General features: G+C 43.7%; 1 protein-coding gene across 1 annotated transcript in view; it reads left to right on the forward strand.

Annotated features, from left to right (window-relative positions):
- Positions 1 to 1,621: 1,621 nt before the first annotated feature.
- Positions 1,622 to 20,052, forward strand: part of LOC306929437 (potassium voltage-gated channel subfamily B member 1-like) — a 57,595-nt gene continuing 39,164 nt past the window's right edge. The window contains exons 1-2 of the mRNA XM_079509974.1: positions 1,622 to 1,681; positions 2,596 to 3,294. Of these exons, the coding sequence (XP_079366100.1) occupies positions 2,728 to 3,294 (567 nt within the window). The 5' untranslated portion in view covers positions 1,622 to 1,681; positions 2,596 to 2,727. The remainder of the gene's footprint in view (positions 1,682 to 2,595; positions 3,295 to 20,052) is intronic.

Below are 20,052 nucleotides of genomic sequence, written 5' to 3' on the forward strand. Positions count from 1 at the left end.
CTGAACTTTGAACATTCAGTGGATTTTCTGTGTGTTCTGGAGTTTTCTCTGGGGTTTGGAAGCCTTTTGAGCTGCAATAAAAACAGGCAAAACAGTTAAAACAGTGACATCTGCTGGCAAATCCCATTGACATATTGGATTTGCAGACTGACATCACAGCAGAGCACTTGCTTGAGCTCAGAGCTCAGAAAACCTAAAAAGAAATTTAAGGAAAATTACAAAACCTTTTTTCTTTTTATGTCAAAATCCCTTTAAAGAGTGTATTGAATACTGTATATACTAATACTAATATCTGTCTCCTTCAGAGTTGTAGATTTATATGTTGTTTGGAAAACAACTGTTCACTACACGTTCTCTCCAGAACCACTATTTAATTGTGCTAGTCCCTCAAGACAGACTGTTGACTGAAAAGAGGGAGCTGTTTTTCCATTATTTCTTTGACGACGGGTTCTCAGATTGCTATAGTATGTTGACCGCTGAATGGAGACATTATTGGGGACAGCAAATCTGTGCAATAGACCTGCATTTGTTTCAGAGTGCCTTACACAATTAACCAGCTGTTAAAATGATGCTACTATAAAGGTGCAAGACTATAGCCATAAAATGCCACCCAGCTGTATTTAGATTGCACATTCAATGATTTATGTATTTATTCATGTATTTTTGTCTCCACCAGGCCGAAGGCATGGGGAGAGAGTATGTTTTGCACTCGTCCGTGTGTGTGTGTCCTTCCATCCGTCTGTTACCAGCTAATCTCCGGCACCGTTAACCCGGTCGATGCCAAACTTTGCACACACACTCCCTGGATGCCAACGATGAACCTCTGCCCCACATTTTCCAGAATGGCCAGTTATAGCACGACCATGAGGCAGCTTTTCACATTTTTTACCTAAAACTGCACCTATCTGCATGCGTGAAACGTTGCATGCACACTCCCTAGAGACCAAGGACAAACTTTTGACCTGCATTTTCCGCATCTGCCTTTTATAGCGCCACCAGGAGGCCGACTTCATGTCTTTCTTTCTTTCTTTCTTTCTTTCTTTCTTTCTTTCTTTCTTTCTTTCTTTCTTTCACTCAAGTACATAAATACAGGACCTTTACTTGTAATATGCCTATCAACATTGCAGCATTAGAGCATTTGATCTTTTACATGTGAGTATACATCTTCTGACTGAACGTGAACGGGGGTTGTTAACTAACGGGTTAAACTCATTCTCCGGGCTGCTGGAGAGGAGCATCCTTCCATCCACAGAAATCACAATCCGTGCAGAAAGTGGTTGGAGCGGTGCCGGTGCCGGTGCCGGTGCCGGTGCCGGTGCCGGTGCCGTGGCGGTACGGGGCAGTATAGGCTACAACCAACCACCATGTGAGCAGGTAAACAAACGGCCACCATACTCTGTTAAAAACGACTTGTTGAGTTGATATGCCGCCTCAGGCAGGAGCAGAGCAGCAGGGTAGCCTAGATGGGACGCGCACCGTGTCTTGAGGAGCGTGTGTACAGTAGCCTACTGTCAATCATTATTAAAACATGCGATGTGTCACAGCAGCTTTCAACAACAGACCGGCGGAGGGAGAACTGTACAGGCGTAACAAGTTTTTGTGCGTTCGTTCACGCGTAAACAAACATTTGGGAGATTGATGTGTTTTTCTTGAATCGGAATATATAGTGCACTGCAAACATGTAAGTATCCCCGATGCTTTTATTGGATTTTCGCGAGTTTTTAAGGATTTGCTGCTCCGTCTGGTAACTTCGTTTTAGATATAGACTCTCCATCTTTCAGTGTGTTGCGACTTGAGAGAGTTCCTGTTTGTTATAGCCCTATTCATATTTAATGTAATATATCTCACATGAAATTATAGTATATAAACGTTTCTGCGGAGTGATTTAATTCAGACTTTTTCCTGATTTAATTTGGAAAAGGAACTGCTATATATATCGATCTCAATATTAGCCGACTGAAAATTATCTTATTATTGTAGGCCTATAGATTAGTTGCCATGTTATACAAACTGTGGTTTATATCGCACTTATATGTCAGAACGTATATTGAAATGGTAACTATAGCCATCTTTTATTATGTGAATCACCGGCTAATCGGTGTTAGTATAGGGCTATTAGCCTGTCATCTCGGGAGACAGACTGTTCCAGAACAGTGAATTGCTACTGATCATTCATTGCCCCACTCAAAGTTGGAGCATTTCAGCAGCAAAAAGAGTTGGACAGCGACAATCGTGATCGTTTCGAGACAGTGACAGATAGGCGTTTCAGCACTGGACAGCGCACCCGTGAAGTGAAGTGAAGTCGAGTTTATCATTGCCTTTGGCTTAACCACCACACCCTTGTCAGATATACTAGGAAGCGGTTATCCGCCTTAAAGCTGATTAAAATATCTATCTGGCTATTTGATGAGTGGATAAAACCACCTGACGTGTGTACGCGCGTGCGCGTGTGCGTGCGTGTGTGTGTGTGTGTGAGAGAGAAAGAGAGATAGAGAGAGAGAATCACACGGGATGTAGTCTACTGTAGAACACAGGTACCGGTTACAACCCATTTTTATTGCACTAAACAATGATTGTTGCTCTTTTTTATTACAGCCACAAGAAAGGACGGACCCTAGATGCGGTCGTCGGACAATGTTTTCTTCTTAACCTAGCACTGACTGCATGTTTCTTCAAGTCTTTTGAAGTGGACGGAATATACGTGCACTGCTGACTGACTGAAGAAAGATGAGTAAAGAGGTGTCTCGCCCCCCTCTCGCGTTCGCCACCACGGTGCCTCCGGAGGCGGTGGACATCATCCGGAGCAAGTCGCAGTCGCGCCGCGTGCGGCTCAACGTCGGCGGCCTCCTCCACGAAGTTCTGTGGAGAACTCTCGACCGGTTGCCGCGCACGAGGCTCGGCAAGCTGCGAGAGTGCAACACGCACGACTCGGTCATAGAGATATGCGACGACTACAGCCTGGACAACAACGAATACTTCTTCGACAGGCACCCCGGCGCGTTCACGTCCATCCTGAACTTCTACCGCACGGGGAAGCTGCACATGATGGAGGAGATGTGCGCCCTGTCCTTCAGCCAGGAGCTGGACTTCTGGGGCATCGACGAGATCTACCTGGAGTCCTGCTGCCAGGCCAGGTACCACCAGAAGAAGGAGCAGATGAACGAAGAACTGAAGCGAGAGGTCGAGAGTCTGAGGAACAGAGAGGGCGACGAATTTGAAGTGGGATGTTGTTCCGATAAGAGGAGAAGACTTTGGGATCTCCTGGAGAAGCCAAGCTCGTCGTTTGCTGCCAAGGTAAACTCTCACTCACTTCAACATGCTGGGCTTTATCCACTCATTTGGGGATATGGGGGGTGAGGGATGGGGGGGGTCAACCATAATAATGGTTTGATCTGAACCCTGGTGATATATGTCAGGGTTATATATGTTATATATATATATGTATAATATATGTTATATATGTATAATATGTCACTTTAAAGAGAGTGAGTGAGTGAGTGAGTGAGTGAGTGAGTGAGTGAGTGTGTGTGTGTGTGTGTGTGTGTGTGTGTGTGTGTGTGTGGGTGTGTGTGTGTGTGTGTGTGTGTGTGTGTGTGTGTGCATGCGTGCGCGCACGAGCATGCGTGCGTGTGCGTGCGAGAGAGAGAGAGATATTGGGGGTCAGCGCTCAGCACCAAAGCCCCATAGAGAAATACAAGTTACAACTTGGAAAAGCAATCTACTTTAATCGTTTGCCTTAGATGTATGTATAGGCCTATTATAGCTATACCAGAACAAATATCAAAGGGATTGTGATGTGTGCTGCATGGGCTGCTTGAGGAATCAATGAAAAACCTGCATGGGGCACCAAGATGAAGAGTAGACAAGAGGATTCTCATTATGTATGCATGCAGTGCCTCCATTTGTTACTTCTAGTAGTGTGTTTATAGTGTGTTTATAGTGTGGTGGTCTCTGGCCTATAAGAGGAGAGGTTGTTTATAGTGTGGTGGTCTCTGGCCTATAAGAGGAGAGGTTATTGGTCTCATTTATTGTCTTGTATATTCATCATTCTTCCAATTAGGGCTGGATCAATGGACATGCACATGATACATGTTAAGTTTGACTGCAGGTCGATATGAAATTTGAATGAATAATAGGCTGTACTCAATAGTCGCTACATTGCATTATATTAAATAGTAAATTGTGCATTTATAGAGCGCCTTTATCCAAGGCACTTTACATAGATTGCATTACATTCACCCATTCACACACACATTAATACACCGATTGCGGCAGAAACCATGAAAGGCACCAACCAGCACATCAGGAGCAATATAGGGGTTCAGTGTCTTGCTCAAGGACACTTCGACACTAACTCTGGGGGAGCCCGGGTTCGAACTGGCAACCTTGCGGTTACCATCCAGCCACTCTACCCCTGAGCCACCACCGCCGCCCCTACAGTACATAACAGCTGTTTGGGGAGTCCCAAAAGCCAGCAGTCTGTTAAGGAATCTCTAGAGGGAATACATGAATATTCTTCTGTCTCACCTTTGCATATAGTTTCAATAACTTTTTCAGGTCCAATTTTAAATGATATACCTTCAGAATATACTGTTACACCATAGCTATACCGTGTACTGTGCATGACAATGTATTTGTCATTTTTACATGTGCAAACATATATGTAGAGATGCAGGAGATGCAGGAGCCCTTCCTTCCCTGTGGAATTGCATACAGTATGCTCTAGAATGATTTGCCCTGTCATAATGATGTGGGCGAAGAGAGTTATGGGAAACATGAATAAAACATTGACAGTGCTTTCTTATACTTTACAGTACGGTATTCTATTGAATGTTGAAAATGACTTCAAATCAGACAGACAGACAGACAGACAGACAGACAGACAGACAGACAGACAGACAGACAGACAGACAGACAGACAGATAGATAGATAGATAGATAGATAGATAGATAGATAGATAGATAGATAGATATGTTGATAGACCAGCCTACTGTGTCTTTCCATGTGAAATATGGATACGAGAACAGTAGAAATATGACAGCCATGTTTAAAGATGTAGTGCTGTGGTTTTTGTATTCTGTTTATGAGGTGACAGTACTTCATTAGACCTCTTGGTGTGGTTGTTATGTGCAATGATGTCTTCCCTTTGTATTTCGGGTTTCTTCCTGGAGGCTGAAACCATGACAGTCAAATGTGCCAATGAAAAAAGCTATATCATCCCGTCCCCTAACCCCTCCCCCTTTATCATACAACTGTGGGTGTGGCTTCAGTTCAGGTGGATCACCCATAGATATATAAAGTCTAGATGGCTCAATAGCGGAATCTCTGACGTAGTTCACCCGGCGGCCATCTTACTTCGGGGCTACAGTACAGTATGTTCTATGGCAGCTCAAACAGAAACAGTCATAACTCGCTCAAATCTTGACGGATTTACAAACGGGTTGGAATTTTGTTTTTTTATATGAACGTCGTATAAAAGCATATAAGTATGCAGGCGTCTCTGACGTTTATAACAAACCAAACCGTTTGAAAATCGGTTGAAAATTGAGCAAGTTGTGGTTATTTAAAAGTACATGCCCCATAGACACAATGTTATGTGGCCCCGAGGTAAGATGGCCGCTCCATTAGCCAGAGCGCGGGTGAGCCATCTAGCTTTCTTATATATATCTATGGGATCACCACCCACCAGGCAAACCAGGCATACTTAATTAACTGGTGGGGGTGTCCACATAAAAACGACATTTTAACAAATACTGTACACTTTTGAAAAAAATCGTCCTCCTTATATAATAATAATACTTGATAATCATGTTTTAGGGTGAAAAAAAATCACGGCACTCCATCTTTAATTAAGGTTGGTCAATGTTGTTTTCTGAAGCTCGAACTATATAGGAAAACCATATGGCTGCCCAATGGAAATAAACATTCTCTGTTATATCCTTGACATTTTCAATTAATATCTATCTGTCACAGTGTATTGTACGGAGCCCCTAAATGGCCCTGGTAACAAAATATATTTTATCTCGACCGGGCGAGATAATTATTATCTCGACCGTTTTAAGAAATCTAGACTCTATATAGAGTTAGTGTCGAAGTGTCATTGAGCAAGACACTGAACCCCTAATTGCTCCTGATGTGCTGGTTGGTGCCTTGCATGGTTTCCGCTGCCATCGGTGAATGTGTGTGTGAATGGGTGAATGTAATGGCATAATCTATGCAAAGCACCTTGGATAAAGACATTATATAAATGCACCATTTACCATTTATGGCTGCCCAATGGAAATAAGCATTCTCTGTTATATCCTTGACATTTTCAATTAATATCTGTCACAGTGTATTGCCTGTTTTTGTTTTGTCAAATATATCTAATCAAACATTCATGAAGCAAAGACACTCTGCCAATCACCAAATATTGTTAACAAACTTTGTGAAAATGTGTCCCTATAGCTTGGAGGGACGATTGATCTACTGTGATTGCTAATGTTGTTTGTTGTTAGGCCAACTGTGGATAAAGTGTTGTAATTTCATCAGTCAGTCAGTCAGTCAGTCAGTCAGTCAGTCAGTCAGTTGCGTAGATAGGGCTGGCCCGCCGCGGGTCAAGCCGGAAAAGGCGCTTCCAAAACACAGATTCCACCTCATTTATTTTTCAGCGTTGATGCATTTTTAATTGCACATTAATAACGCTTGGCGTCGTGGCAGGGAGGGAAGGTGCAATCCAGAATATCTATAGTCTTCCAGATGTCACCTCGAGCTGTGTGCTCTGGAGTTATGGCCTCCCCAAAATACACATAGGCTCTCTGAGACAAGCCATTCCTCATAGTCAGAGCAGTACAGTGAAGGACACCGTGCACAGCCCTTGATAGTCTGTCTTCTGCTTGAGACCGTGTTACATTTGTTGTGCTCGCTCGTAGTTGAGGACCCTCTTTGTCTCTTTGGCACTTCCAACAGCTTTCTGCCCCCTAAATTATTTATCGCAGCAACACAAAGACACCTGGATGGACAGGCAAAAGATTGGAGATTATGAATTAATCCCTGAAAGTACAAACCCTTGCCACAGCAATACAACTGTAGGACATGCTGTACATGGTAGGTGGGCCCAACGTGAGAAGACGCTATAGTAAATATAGAACTCATGTGTGATGATGATACAGCCATCTCTCAGCATGACTCTGTTGTTAAATTCTCTATAGGCCACAGTTCACTCTCACAGGGATTATCAGCATCCTGGCAGGCAGTGTCCTGGCAGACTGCCTTTAGAGTCACCATGAGCTGTAAAATATAGTTCTATACAGCTTGTGATGTCGCTCAGTTTTCATTGCAAATGTAATTTTTTTTACAAAAGGTTCAGTGAATAGAGGGTATGAGCTTGCATAAAGTGAGTGGCAAGTCAAGTGGCAAAGTGAGTTTAACATCGTTTCACATTGTTTAATGCAATCGGATAGAACTCTATTTTGAAAAACATTATTGAATAGTTCAACTAGCCAATCTACATTGACACTTTGTGAACTTGTAGACTGGCCATTTTAACTATTCAATTTTTTTTGAAAATAGTAAAAAAAAAAAAAAAGGCAAAGAAGTTTAGGGATAAGGGGTTTAGCGGTGATGAAAATGGAGCCCACAATCTTTACGTTTTATTTCAGTTGTCTCCCTCTCCCAACGGAGAGTAGATAAGTGCAATGATGTCCAAACTACAATAAAGATGGTGGCACCTCGTGTCTGCTTCAATGAACGTTATTGGCAGTGTCAGTCAGAGTACACCAGCCAGGGTTGAAATTCAGTTCCCCGGGCCCTACACTTGGCGCGGTTCTTTTTGCAAATCTCTTCACCCAAAAGCATTACGACAATTTGTGAGCATGTATACAGTAGATCTGCCATTCTCACACAATATTAGAATAGGGATGCTATAGTGTTCAAGTGGTAAAAGCGGAAAAGTTATAAAGTTGTAAAGCTAGGCTGATTTAACGCTGGCACCACCCGCTTCGGATGTTATCACCCCTTAATCAAGAGAATGTTCGTGATCAGCACCTTAGAAATACCCCCAGTACGTGATAATCAACATACTGGGAAATCCGGAAGTGAAACTATGGGAGCGTTTGCTTTTTGTGTCCATGACGTCTCTGGTGGCCTTGAGCCACGTGAGGCACCGCCGAGCGAGGCGCTAGCCGAGCGAGTCGCCGTGCCGAGTGTTGCGACGGCCACCAGAGCCGACTCAGCGCCGTCCGAGTTACGTTCCGATAGGCAGAGAATAGTAAATATTAATAGCCCCTATAGTTTCCATGCCCCGACAATAGAGACACTGCAAGGCTATACTGCATAGGTGAGTGATAGGCTGAACAAGTGCCACTAAGTTACCTCAAGGAGTTCCCGTAACCTCAAGGAGGTCACGGGATGTGACACACTTTCCGCGGGCTCTGTTTCAGACAATACTGTAACCATCACTCTTTCATGCAGTAAATTTCATTCCGGTCTTAACAGCAAGAGTTCTCTGACTGGAACACCACTCCATCTTTGGTTGTTGTTGTTTTACTGGCGGTTAGCTCTTTTGTCTTGATACGCTGTAAATCATGAGTCTTAAATTAACTCACTCTCAGTGTTAACTCACTCTCAGTGTGAAATAAACACTCAGTACTGTACAGTGAATGGCTGGTATATACAGTATGTCTGCCCCTGTGAGGGGGAGACAGCTGCTGACTGCCTCAAGTCTTTCCAGATCTTTTTTAAACTGGATACTGTGCATACTGTGCTTTGATCTGATGTTTGAAATTGCTCTCTACACAACTGGTCCTCAAAGTGGGGTCTCTGCGGGGGTTCCAGATGTGCCTAGGGCAAAATGAGGATTCAGGTTTATCACTTTAACCCCAGTTTATACTTTAATCTACGGGCTCACAACAACATTTAAATGTATTATCTAGCAATTAGAAAAGTGAATGTGGCTATGATTTAGCTTTTTGTCAAATTTTCTCCCCAATTTATAGTCGTTATGCCAGTTCCTCCCCACACACATCTCTGTATCCTGACTAGCATTGAGGAGCCCCACTCCTCACGCACAACACTCCCTGCTGACAGGTGCCGCCCCAGCCTGTAGGATTATGTGCAGTGCCAATTATCACCCTCAGTTGTGTTTGTGTAGACGCGGCTCGACAAAGCCGGATGCGTAACAAAATCTTTGGGGATGGTCTGTGATCAGCATCGTTGGCCATGTGGCTCAGTGCGTTGTCAGAATAGAGTGGTCCACTGTGTATACTGTACTGCATGTTCTGGCAACTGAGTTGTTTTAAGAAATCAATGACAAACAAATGAAGACTGAGCCTAAAGGCCCTGACACACCAAGCCGACTAACGGTGACTATCAGAGACTTCAGAATATCATTGACAGATAATGAGTAATTAAGTGACATAAAATGAAAAAAATAATAGCGACAGGTAGTGTAAATGTTCCAAATACAATACATAAAAAAAGGTACATAAATGTGATAAACAAGAAAAAACAAAAAACAGTTAAACAGTGACAAATGTGAACAGACAAACAAAATAAAGACAACAGGACAGACACTCTTGCTCTCAAACTTTCCCAACACGACATTTTTCTTTTTAAATGAGAGGGGGAAAAAAAAGAAAAAACACTTTTTTCCTTTCCAATTTTTGATTATGTTATCTATTGTGTAGGAGGGGTTAGCGTGCACCTATTGAAATAGTCAATGAAGGGTTGCCATGTCTGGTAAAATCTATCTTCACTCCCTCTCAATTCAAACTTTATCTTTTCCAAATCAAATCGCTCTTTGATAAGACTTGTGAAGAATGCTCTTGTCAAGTTCAGTTGGCGACGGAGAGAACATTTAAGTTTATGAGAACAGAGAACGCATATTCATAGTATGAGACAGATTATAATAAGACGTGCAGCTTCTGAGGGCATTCGGGTGGTGCCAAGGAAGCTAATGAGGAAAGGTCGCCAACGTCATTTTTTCTACCCGGCTGCAATTCAGGCCGGCAGATTCGTCACACTCAGTGGCAAAACTGCTCCCGAAACTCTGGTGGAATACATGGAGCGGAGTGGACGAGCATATGAACAAGCACTATTTCGGAATGATTGAGATCATTGTAAAATAATCGCTTCTGTTTACAAAGGTCGCAATCGTTCATAAATGGTGTTTGTTCAAGAGCTGGTCCATCCACTGCCATGTATTTCACCAAACTTCCGGTGTGAGATGTGCCATCCATGAGCGTCATGGCGCATCCCCGGCGTCCAGTCACGTGACTCACGAACCTTCCTTTCAATAATCATTACGTTCCTTGGGTGATGCGCGGGTACATTTCCAGCCCACCACCGTGGACAGTGGGGGTTCGATAACTCTACAGGGCCTCCCTCTGCCTTTCCCGGGCACTCCAATGAGCACAATTGGCAATTTTCGCAAGTGAAAGAAAGAAAGTTGGCACGGGAATGGCGTTCTCCGTCTCTAGAGTGACTCCTACGGATTGGCCAGAGTGCCTGTTCAGCAGGGAATGGAACTCAGAGAGGAATGTGTGTCCCTCCGCCAGTGTTACAGCCCCCCACCCCCCCTCCTTACAGTCAGGTGAGGACAAGCGGCTGCTGACTCCATGTGTCTGACTCCATGTGTCTGACTCCATGTGTATCGCAGGGGACAGGTGTTTGTCTGAACCCTTCCCAAGACCCAGTATGGTATTGGCAGTAACAGTGACTATGTACACAAGGGGGGTATTGGCATATTGACTAAAATTGTGCACGTTTTCCAAGGATCCCCCCTCTCCCCTTCCTCACAGGGGAGGTGTTATAGTCACATCACATGCTATTGTTAATTTCAGCTACACAGTGTGCCTCGAAAAGTGGATAATATAGGACAGATTCTCTGGGCCTGGTTTGGGTACAGTATGTGGTAACAACGTGGGCTGTGACGATCCATCCGGGTGTATTTGGGAGTTGTTGTTTTTTAGGTTGTTGCTGGGTGACAGTAACTGCACTGTTGTGTTTAGCTGCATGTGTTTTGAATGGTTATACATCTACTGCAGGGGTGGGCAACTGGCGGCCCGGGGGCCACATGCGGCCCCCACCTTCACTTAATGCGGCCCTCAGGTTAATGTCAGAATACTGATATAATATTGGTTTCAGCTGTTACAATTCCACAACATGCAAACATGACCCGCTTTAATTACTTCAGTCTAAATTAGTAGATCGCTTGTAGATTACGACAGTAATATATGGCCCTAGGGAGTGAGAGTGGAAATATAGTGGCCCTCTCCATCGTCAAAGTTGCCCATCCCTGATCTACTGTATATTATATGGCAGACAATTCCTTTGCTTCCCGACCGAATTCAGTGGCCATATTTATCACCAAATGGGTCTACACAGGAGACCGTTAACGTTACGCAGATAGGACGGGTACACTTTATTCTCTCTCTTTGTTTTTAGACTCTTTTAGCTTGTGGAAAGGAGGGACACCTGCACACCACCACTTGCTGGGGAAACGTTGCTTTATTAAAATGCTCTGAACGCAGCAAGTGGCGGTGTGCGGGTGTCCCTCCTTTCCACATTGTATATGCCTCGTCATCATCGCACCTGCTCCAAATTACCTACCGGGTGTGCGGAAGTCATCTCTCTATAAGACTCTTTTAGCTTGACATCTTGCCTCTTCGGTGTCCCATTATCATACGTTCTTAGTTGTTAGTTGGGGCAGACAAATAGGGCAAATATATATATCATCATGCCAGACTTTGATTATGAATTGTGTTGAAGTTCCATTTCTCCACCAGTTGCACATTTGCATTATTGATTCATCATGTCATGTCTTTGATACTCAATGTGTGGGAGCACGTGGGGTGGAAACTCACAGAGGGAAAATCCCATCACAGAGGAATTGCCAATCGATGAAGAGAATCTGCCTGTCTGTGAAGCCGCAGAGACGGGGATTAAATTGTTTGTGTTGTAGCCAGTGTGTGTTCCATACAGTGTCATATATTTGCTAAGCCTGAATGATTTTTCCACGACTTCAAAGACTTGTCTCAGAAACAATCACAGCTGTTGGAAATGTTGAGGCGGAGCTATAATGTTCTCCTCTGTATTTAATGAAATGGACTTTAACCCCCTCTAAACCTATAGTGTCCCTATTCTGAACATTCATGAAAAACAGTAGATCTGTAAGCTCACAACACCAGAGACCAATGCTCGATCGGCGAGAGAGGGGGGAGGGAAAGAGACAGGGCCGGATCTACCATATGGGCACTTTGGGCACGTGCCCAGGGGCCCTTCATGGGCACCAGGGCCCCCTCAAAAAAAAGAATCTAATCCGAATGAAATAAATGGTGTCTAAAAAGATTAGTGTTTTATTGTTGGTGAGAAGGGCAGCTGAAAAGTGCAATTGTGTGTAAAGCAGCAACAATGCGCTAAATTGGCTGTCACTCTGGGGGGGGGGGGGGGGGGGGGGGTAGGCGACCGGAAATAGGCCAATATAACGGCATAAAACTGCCCCAAAACGGCTCCAAAACAGCCCTTCGAGCTTCAGTGCCCAGGGGCCCTCAGAGGTGTTAATCCGGCCCTGGAAAGAGAGGGAGAGGGGGGGGGACACAGAGAGAGAGAACAGAGCCTGATTGAAAGAGACACAGAGGCTGACCGAAAGAGAGGAAACCATGCAAGGCACCAACCTGCACATCGGGAGCCATTAAGGGTTCAGCGTCTTGCTCAAGGACACTTCGACACTGTGTGCTATATTCTCATTTAGGTGTTTTACCCGAGGTGAGGATGACTGTGTAAACTATAGTGTGCTACTGTAGATGAAGTTTGACCCATTTAGGTGCAGGCGGAAGTCGATAAGTCGGGCTCTCCAGAGCCTGTTCTGTTTGCCCAAGGGTTTCCATGGACAGAGGTGATTCTAGTAGGCTCCATTAGCTTATCACCTTGGCCAGCTGGGACTATAAACCCTACACTACACAGTTTCAGTTCATTTTATTTATAGTACAAAATCACCCCGAGGGGTCTCTGTGCACTTTACAGCAGTAATACATCAAAAAACAAGTCAAAGACACAACATCTATAGGTGTTGAAATGTTGTGAACATTCAAAGGGGATTTTCTCAGCTTTGGGTAAAACGGCACAATCATTTTAAAATGGTCATATCTCCTTCAAATATATTCCATGAATGATACATCATATGAAAGCTTACATTCTGTACTTTAATTATCTGTAAAAAACTGAAAAATTACTCTGGTCGAGATGAGGGCCTATTTGCCAGACCTGGTCACATATACTGTAGCGATAAAAAACATAGTAAAACATGGTCAAATGTGCATAGCTATGGATCATACAGATTAAAACGAGGTGGAACCGTATAGTGCATAGAAAAAATATGTCTTTTTAGCCTCGACTTAAAAAGGAGTTTGCATGTCTGACATCTTGAGGGAGAGCGTTCCAGAGACAGTACACATACATACACATGCATGCACAAAGATACATAAACACACACGTCATGTATACATGCATATACAATATACAGTACATGCACAAAACTCCTATAATCTTACTCATGGATGCACGTGCACCTGTGTGGCTGTATAGAGATCATTTAAACAGGTCAGAGGTCAAGCGTGAGGGGCCGATGAGGAGGCGGCTACTTCGCGGAAGACCCTCATTCATTATTCAGACGCAGCGTGTCAGCGTGGAGAGGAACCATCATTCAAGCAGACATGGCACAGTATGGGAGCGTGGCAGGCAGGCAGTCAGCCGCCGTAAGCCCTGCAGTGAAACGCAAGTTTCCAGAGAGTCAGACAATGGAAACTGAAGCTGCATGTTGTTTGCACTGTACAACACGCCATGATCGATTATCCGTTAGCGTCAGGCCGATATAGCCCACAGTGGTGGAAAAAAGTACTCAATTGTTTTACTTGTTTTAAAAGTATCGATACTGCAATGTAGAACTACTCTGTTGCAGGTAAAAGTTCAAAATTAAAAATTTACTTTAGTAAAAGTACGAAAGTATTGGCATCAAAATGTACTTAAAGTACCAAAAGTAGAAAGTACTCACGACGACATCCCATTTCAAGTTTTTAAATGTATAAGCATCTTTTGAAAATAGCAGATCTACAAGCTGACAACGTGTCACACTCGACGCATTGTGAGCTTGTAGATCGGCTATTTTCAAATGTCCGAAATGTGCATAGGGCTGAAGTGGTTAATGTATGTTTTGTAATAGCCTATAAGCAAAATCTACAAAGTAACTAATAACTAAAGTTTTCAAATAAATGTACAGTAGTGGAGTAAAAGTACAATTCGGATCAGAGATGTAATGGAGTAGAAGTAAAAGTAGGCCTACTGAAATTAGGAAATACGTACTCCAGTAAAGTACAAATACCTCAAAATTAAGTACATTTACTTAAGTACAGTACTTAAGGAAATGTACTTAGTTACTTTCCACCACTTTGTGGGACTGAGTGACAAGCGTGATTGAAGAATGCAATAATTATTCCGCAATCTGATAGCGAATATACTAACTCTTTAGTTCATCAGCGTGCCACACAATCCACCCCAGGGGAACAACATGTCCATCGAATGACTGACGTAAGGCGTCTGGCAGCGCTGCCCCCTTAATTTCTTACACACCAAAAGGTATTACACAGGCATTAACCTACTTGTCATCAGCAGTCACTGACAGAGGAACAAAAGGATGGCCAATGCATTGTTAACGTAAGCGTCCAACTCCATCGTGTATCGTGTACACGTCGCACAGACTTGTAAGCAAATCCTGCACTGCAGTGACATAATTACAATGGGCACCTTATTTAAAAAGATTCAGAGCTTGTTTGGCTTCAGCACAATGGCTTTAGCTGTCGATACAGCTGCACCACACCTTAAGACATGACACCCGCTGGTCATGCTGTGTGATGTACTGTAGAAGAGGACAGAGAGACAGGGCGGCAGTGGCTCAGGGGTAGAGTGCCTGGATGGTAACCGTAAGGTTGCCAGTTCAAACCCGGGCTCCCCCAGAGTTAGTGTCGAAGTGTCCTTGAGCAAGACTCTGAACCCCTAATTGCTCCCGATGTGCTAGTTGGTGCCTTGCATGGTTTCCGCTGCCATCGGTGTATGAATGTGTGTGTGAATGGGTGAATGTAATGCACAATCTATGTAAAGCGCCTTGGATAAAGGTGCTATATAAATGTACCATTTTACAGCGTAGTGACATTTGAAACATAACATTTGAAACATATGAAACATAACAATTGAAACATAACATTTGAAACATTTGAAACGTGACATTTGAAACGTACCTACTGTACCATTTATGGAAAGAAATTCCATAAATTAGAAAACAAAGCAGTAGTGAAAATCTGTCGATCTGCTATTTTCACTAGTTTGGGTCCCGTTTGGGCAAACGTCTAATTTTCTTTTTTGGGTCATGAGCTAAAAGGGTCTGGGAACCACTGCCTGTCTGGGTGAAAAGAACAGCATTCTATTATAGCACATGCAGTGTTCACTCTCCTCTGAAGATCATCTCAAGGACAGCTATTCTCCTACCTATAGAGGAGAGGAAGTGTGAAATATCATTTCACCTCCATCTCTGTGCAGCTGACGCCTGAGCAGAATGCTCTCTTTGACCGATGGAGTACACTGTAGCGAGATGGAGGAAAGGAGTACACTGTAGCGAGATGGAGGAAAGGCATGCAGGCAAAATGCAAGGTTCTGTTTCACTGTCACGGTCTGATGATGCATGAGTGCAGGAGTGTTCTTTTCCAGTGTTCATTTAACTCTTGGCAGTCAATAACGCGGCGCAAAGCGACGTGTTATGAGCTTGTATAGATCGTCAAATTTTTATTTTGGGTCTTGAGCTAAAAAAGTTTGGGAACCACTGCTTTAAATGGATATTCGCAAAGCGTCCAGTCACTCTTTTTCTAGCAGTGCATACAGGGGAGCCCTTCAGTCCCTTCAGGAGTCGTGGTGGTAGTCTGTGAAACAATTACCTGAACTTGATATAGAACCCTACACCTGAAAGCGCCTCTGTGGACGAACACTCAACAACAGAGTTCAATTAACACAAGATCACCTCCAGTCTCCAGTCTCCATGCAGGCTGTGTCAGGCACCATGTCTGACACAATAGACACGTTGGATTAAGCAAAGCCTCGAATTACACACAATCTGAGGCAGCATATCGGCTTGCCTCGTTCTGTCTGATGTCGGGGACTTAACGTTTGAGCATGTATAGAGAGGGTATACGCATGCATAAAGTGAGTGGCAAATCGAGTGGCAAAGTGAGTTTAACGTCATTTAGCGTCGTTTAATGCCAATCAGATATAGGACTCTTCTGTTTGGATGTACTGTAGAGGCCAGAGACACTCAATAGGCGTTCCCGCATAACTTCCGGGTATGACGATGATGTCACACGCATACCCTATTGGGCATGAATAGCAGCCCCCCCCCCCCCTCTCAGCAGCTCATAGCCACAGCTCCACAAATAGCGAGAACAAATGGAGAGAAAGAGTACACAAAAAGACTGCAGTAAACAAACACACAAAAGCTATATCAGTAAACCTGAATCCTGTCATCTGCGCTTCTTCATTTACAACTCAAGCGGGAGAGTCCATGTGTGGAGAGATAAATCTATACCAAACAAACTCCAGACAACCCCGGCGGGCAGCAGTGCGTTGATCCTGAACAAAATAATAACTTGATCCTCTTCCGAGTGCAGCTGGCTGCGTAATTAATGAAATAAGCCACAACAAAGTGAACTATAGTGATAGCTGGTAGCTTTACTACGGGGCAGTCCCCGTCTATAATGATGTTCCTGAGAATGGCTGCTGCGCCGTGACGTGAGGTCAGGGGTTTTCCGTGGAAGTCCTTTCTCTTAATGACCGGTACTAAGCCAGATAAGGCTAACGGAGAATGGTGGAGACCTGGAGGTCCATCCAGCCTCTTTCCTTGTGTGTAGTAGTAGTCCCTCTCATTGATGTTGATTTGATTTTGCGTCCACCTGCGTGGGACCCTGCATGGCTGGAAGGCCAGCTGTTGCTGGTGGGTGTTAATATTATCAATACCCAGTGGTGTAAAGTAACTAAGTACTTTTACTCGAGTACTGTACTTAAGTACAATTTTGAGGTACTTTTACTTTACTTGAGTATTTCCAATTTTCAATACTTTTACTTCTACTCCACTACATCTCAAAAGAACATGCTGCAAAAACAAAAATGGTGTGCTGTAAACGTTGCAACACATTGTGGCTCTGACCGGTGTGGAACGCGTGTGTCGAATTTGAAGTCGGTGGGACAAACGGTTCTCGAGTTACGTGGATTACAGACGTACGTACAGAGACATTTATACGGTAGATAGATTGACAGTAAAAAAATAAAACATACAAACACAAAGAAAAAAAAGACAATAGACATGTTTTAGTCGCGTATTTGCTGATATCTGTATATGAAACACATAGGAATGCACTAATCTACCAAATAATTCTTCCCATGCAGTGATTGGTTCAGTTAGTGAGGCTGGCGAGTTGTGACATGATGGTGGCATGCTGCATCAATGATGTGAATGTTCAGAGCTTCAGGGGGTTCTAGGTCATAAATTCAGAATCAGAAGCCTTTATTGCCATGACATTAGGAATGTCATGGGATGTTAGGAATTTGGTTTTGTGGAACAGCAGAGTGCAGTTACAAGTATACATTAGGACAAGTGCAAAACAGGACAAGACGGTGCAAAAACAACATATATAAAGTGCAGAGAGTTCAAGTGTTCAGGTCAGACAGCACAAGTCAGTCCATATTCCCTCTGAGTGGGGATGGAGGGAGGACAGGAGGGGGTCAGGGGGGGGGGGGGGGACACCAGCAGCATTGAGGAGCCGGATAGCCGTGGGGAAAAAGATGTTGCAAAAAGCTAGGTGATTGCAGCATGGTGTAGGACAGTGGTTCCCAAACCTTTTCATGTCAAGGACCCCCAAAATGATACCCATCAGCCCGTGGACGCCCCCCCCCCCCCCCCTCCATTTGAAACGATACGCCAGGGACCCCCATTAGAGAGATTTTTACGGCTCTAGCAGTGATTCTCAACCCGTTTAATTTCAAGGACCCCCATGTTTGACATGTATTAGTCTATGAGGACCTCCATTTAATGGCATCTCTATCTCTGGGACTTTGTAGATTTTGATTGCCCACTTCAGCCCTACTGCATATACTGTACATTTCGCCCATTTGATAATAGCCGATCTACCAGCTCACAATGCGTCGTGCTGCGATGCATTGTGAGCTTGTAGATCTGCTATTTCTATTCAAAATATATATATTTTATTTTTACACATCTTACGACATTTGAAAACTTGTGAAATGAGACATATTGTGCATAATGAGTACTTCGTACTTTAAGTACATTTTGATGCCACTTTCACTCAAGTATTTCCACATTGCAGTATTGACTATTGATACTTTTACTTCAGTAAGTAATGCGAGTACTTTTCCCACCACTGGATATAATGTCACTGTAAACACTGACTGCACAGTAACATCCTCAGAGTCCATTGAACTCTGAGAGTGTAAAAACGTGTCCCCTTGGGTCCATATTCACACTGTCAGAGTGAAATGAACACCGGCTGTTTCACTGTGCGTGTGCGTGTGCGTGTGCGTGTGCGTGTGCGTGCGTGCGTGCGTGCGTGCGTGCGTGCGTGCGTGTGTGTGTGTGTGTGTGTGTGTGTGTGCACAGCTGATCCTAATGAGGCTGAACATGTGAGGCGTGATGCAGGCCACCATCATGTGACAAGTACAGTATTTGTCGCCAGGTTCACTACCTGCGAGAACTAATGGCACTCTCTCTCTTTCTCTCTCTCTCTCTCTCTCTCTCTGGGACTCTATAAATAAATACACAGATGCGCGCACAGCGCGCACGCACGCACGCGCACACACACACACACGCACACACTCACTTAATTGCAGTCCTTCATTTCTCTCCCATTTTCTCCTATTCCCCGTTCTCTCTCTTTCTCTCAATTTTAATTAAATTCAAATTGGCATGAGAAAACATACTTTGCCAAAGCAACAATACAATCAAAAGAAAGTCAGAATCTCCAATGAATCAACTTCTATGTACCGAGATCTCTCGGGGGAGATAGTCTTTAGGTTGGTTGTGTTCCGTTTGTTATCCTCCCCCCCCTCTCTCTCTCTCTCTCTCTCTCTCTCTCTCTCTCTCTCTCTCTCTCTCTCTCTCTCTCTCTCTCTCTCTCTCTCTCTCTCTCTCTCTCTCTCTCTCTCTCTCTCTCTCTCTCTCTCACAACAGAACTCGGGCATCTAATTGACAATTAAGGCTGTCTAATGTCTATAGTTACAACGAAACTGCTCAGACATAATGAAATTATGTCCCAGATATTACAGGAACCAGAACTCATACATTTTAGCTCGTATTCATATATTCAATTGACAAAAGGATATTTGTGCTAATTAGATCTTCCCCCTCCCCCTCTCTTATATTTTATTGCCATTTATGTTCATCTGTTCAAGTCAGTTCATTCATATTCAGAAGAGATATCCGTGTTTTCTTTGCATGGCCAGCTAGTTATCTGTCATGATTAGGGAATGGGACGGCAATCGTTTCCATCGTTTGTTGCAATAAAAAAACGCTCACAATAACTTTTTCCAACCTACACCAGATCTCTTTTCCAGACATATTAGATCGATCTACAAGCTAGATCTACTATATTTTTGGCTAATGTTCCCCCCAGAGTAGGCCTATGGATGCGGGGATGCAAGTGGTTAACAAAAAGTGACATTTAAAAGAAAAGAAAAGAGGGTTTGGGAAGAGGTTGACTTATGAACAGATAATCAGTTCTGTGCTTCATGTGCGTTGTTGAGGCATACATACCCCTTTTGGCCAAAAGGTGTGAAAACGTAATCAGCTCGACATGCATTAGGAAATTAAAGACTTTTCGAGGTAACCAAATAAATCAGGTTTTTAATAGAAACCAACCAGATAACATATCTGGTTGGTTTCTATTAAAAACCTGAATATCATTTACCAGATGGAACAAATTACATATGCCCTGAGGCTTCAACCAAACATATTTAGTAAAAGA

The sequence above is a fragment of the Electrona antarctica genome (assembly GCF_951216825.1).
Source record: "Electrona antarctica genome assembly, chromosome: 9".
Lineage (NCBI taxonomy): Eukaryota > Metazoa > Chordata > Actinopteri > Myctophiformes > Myctophidae > Electrona > Electrona antarctica.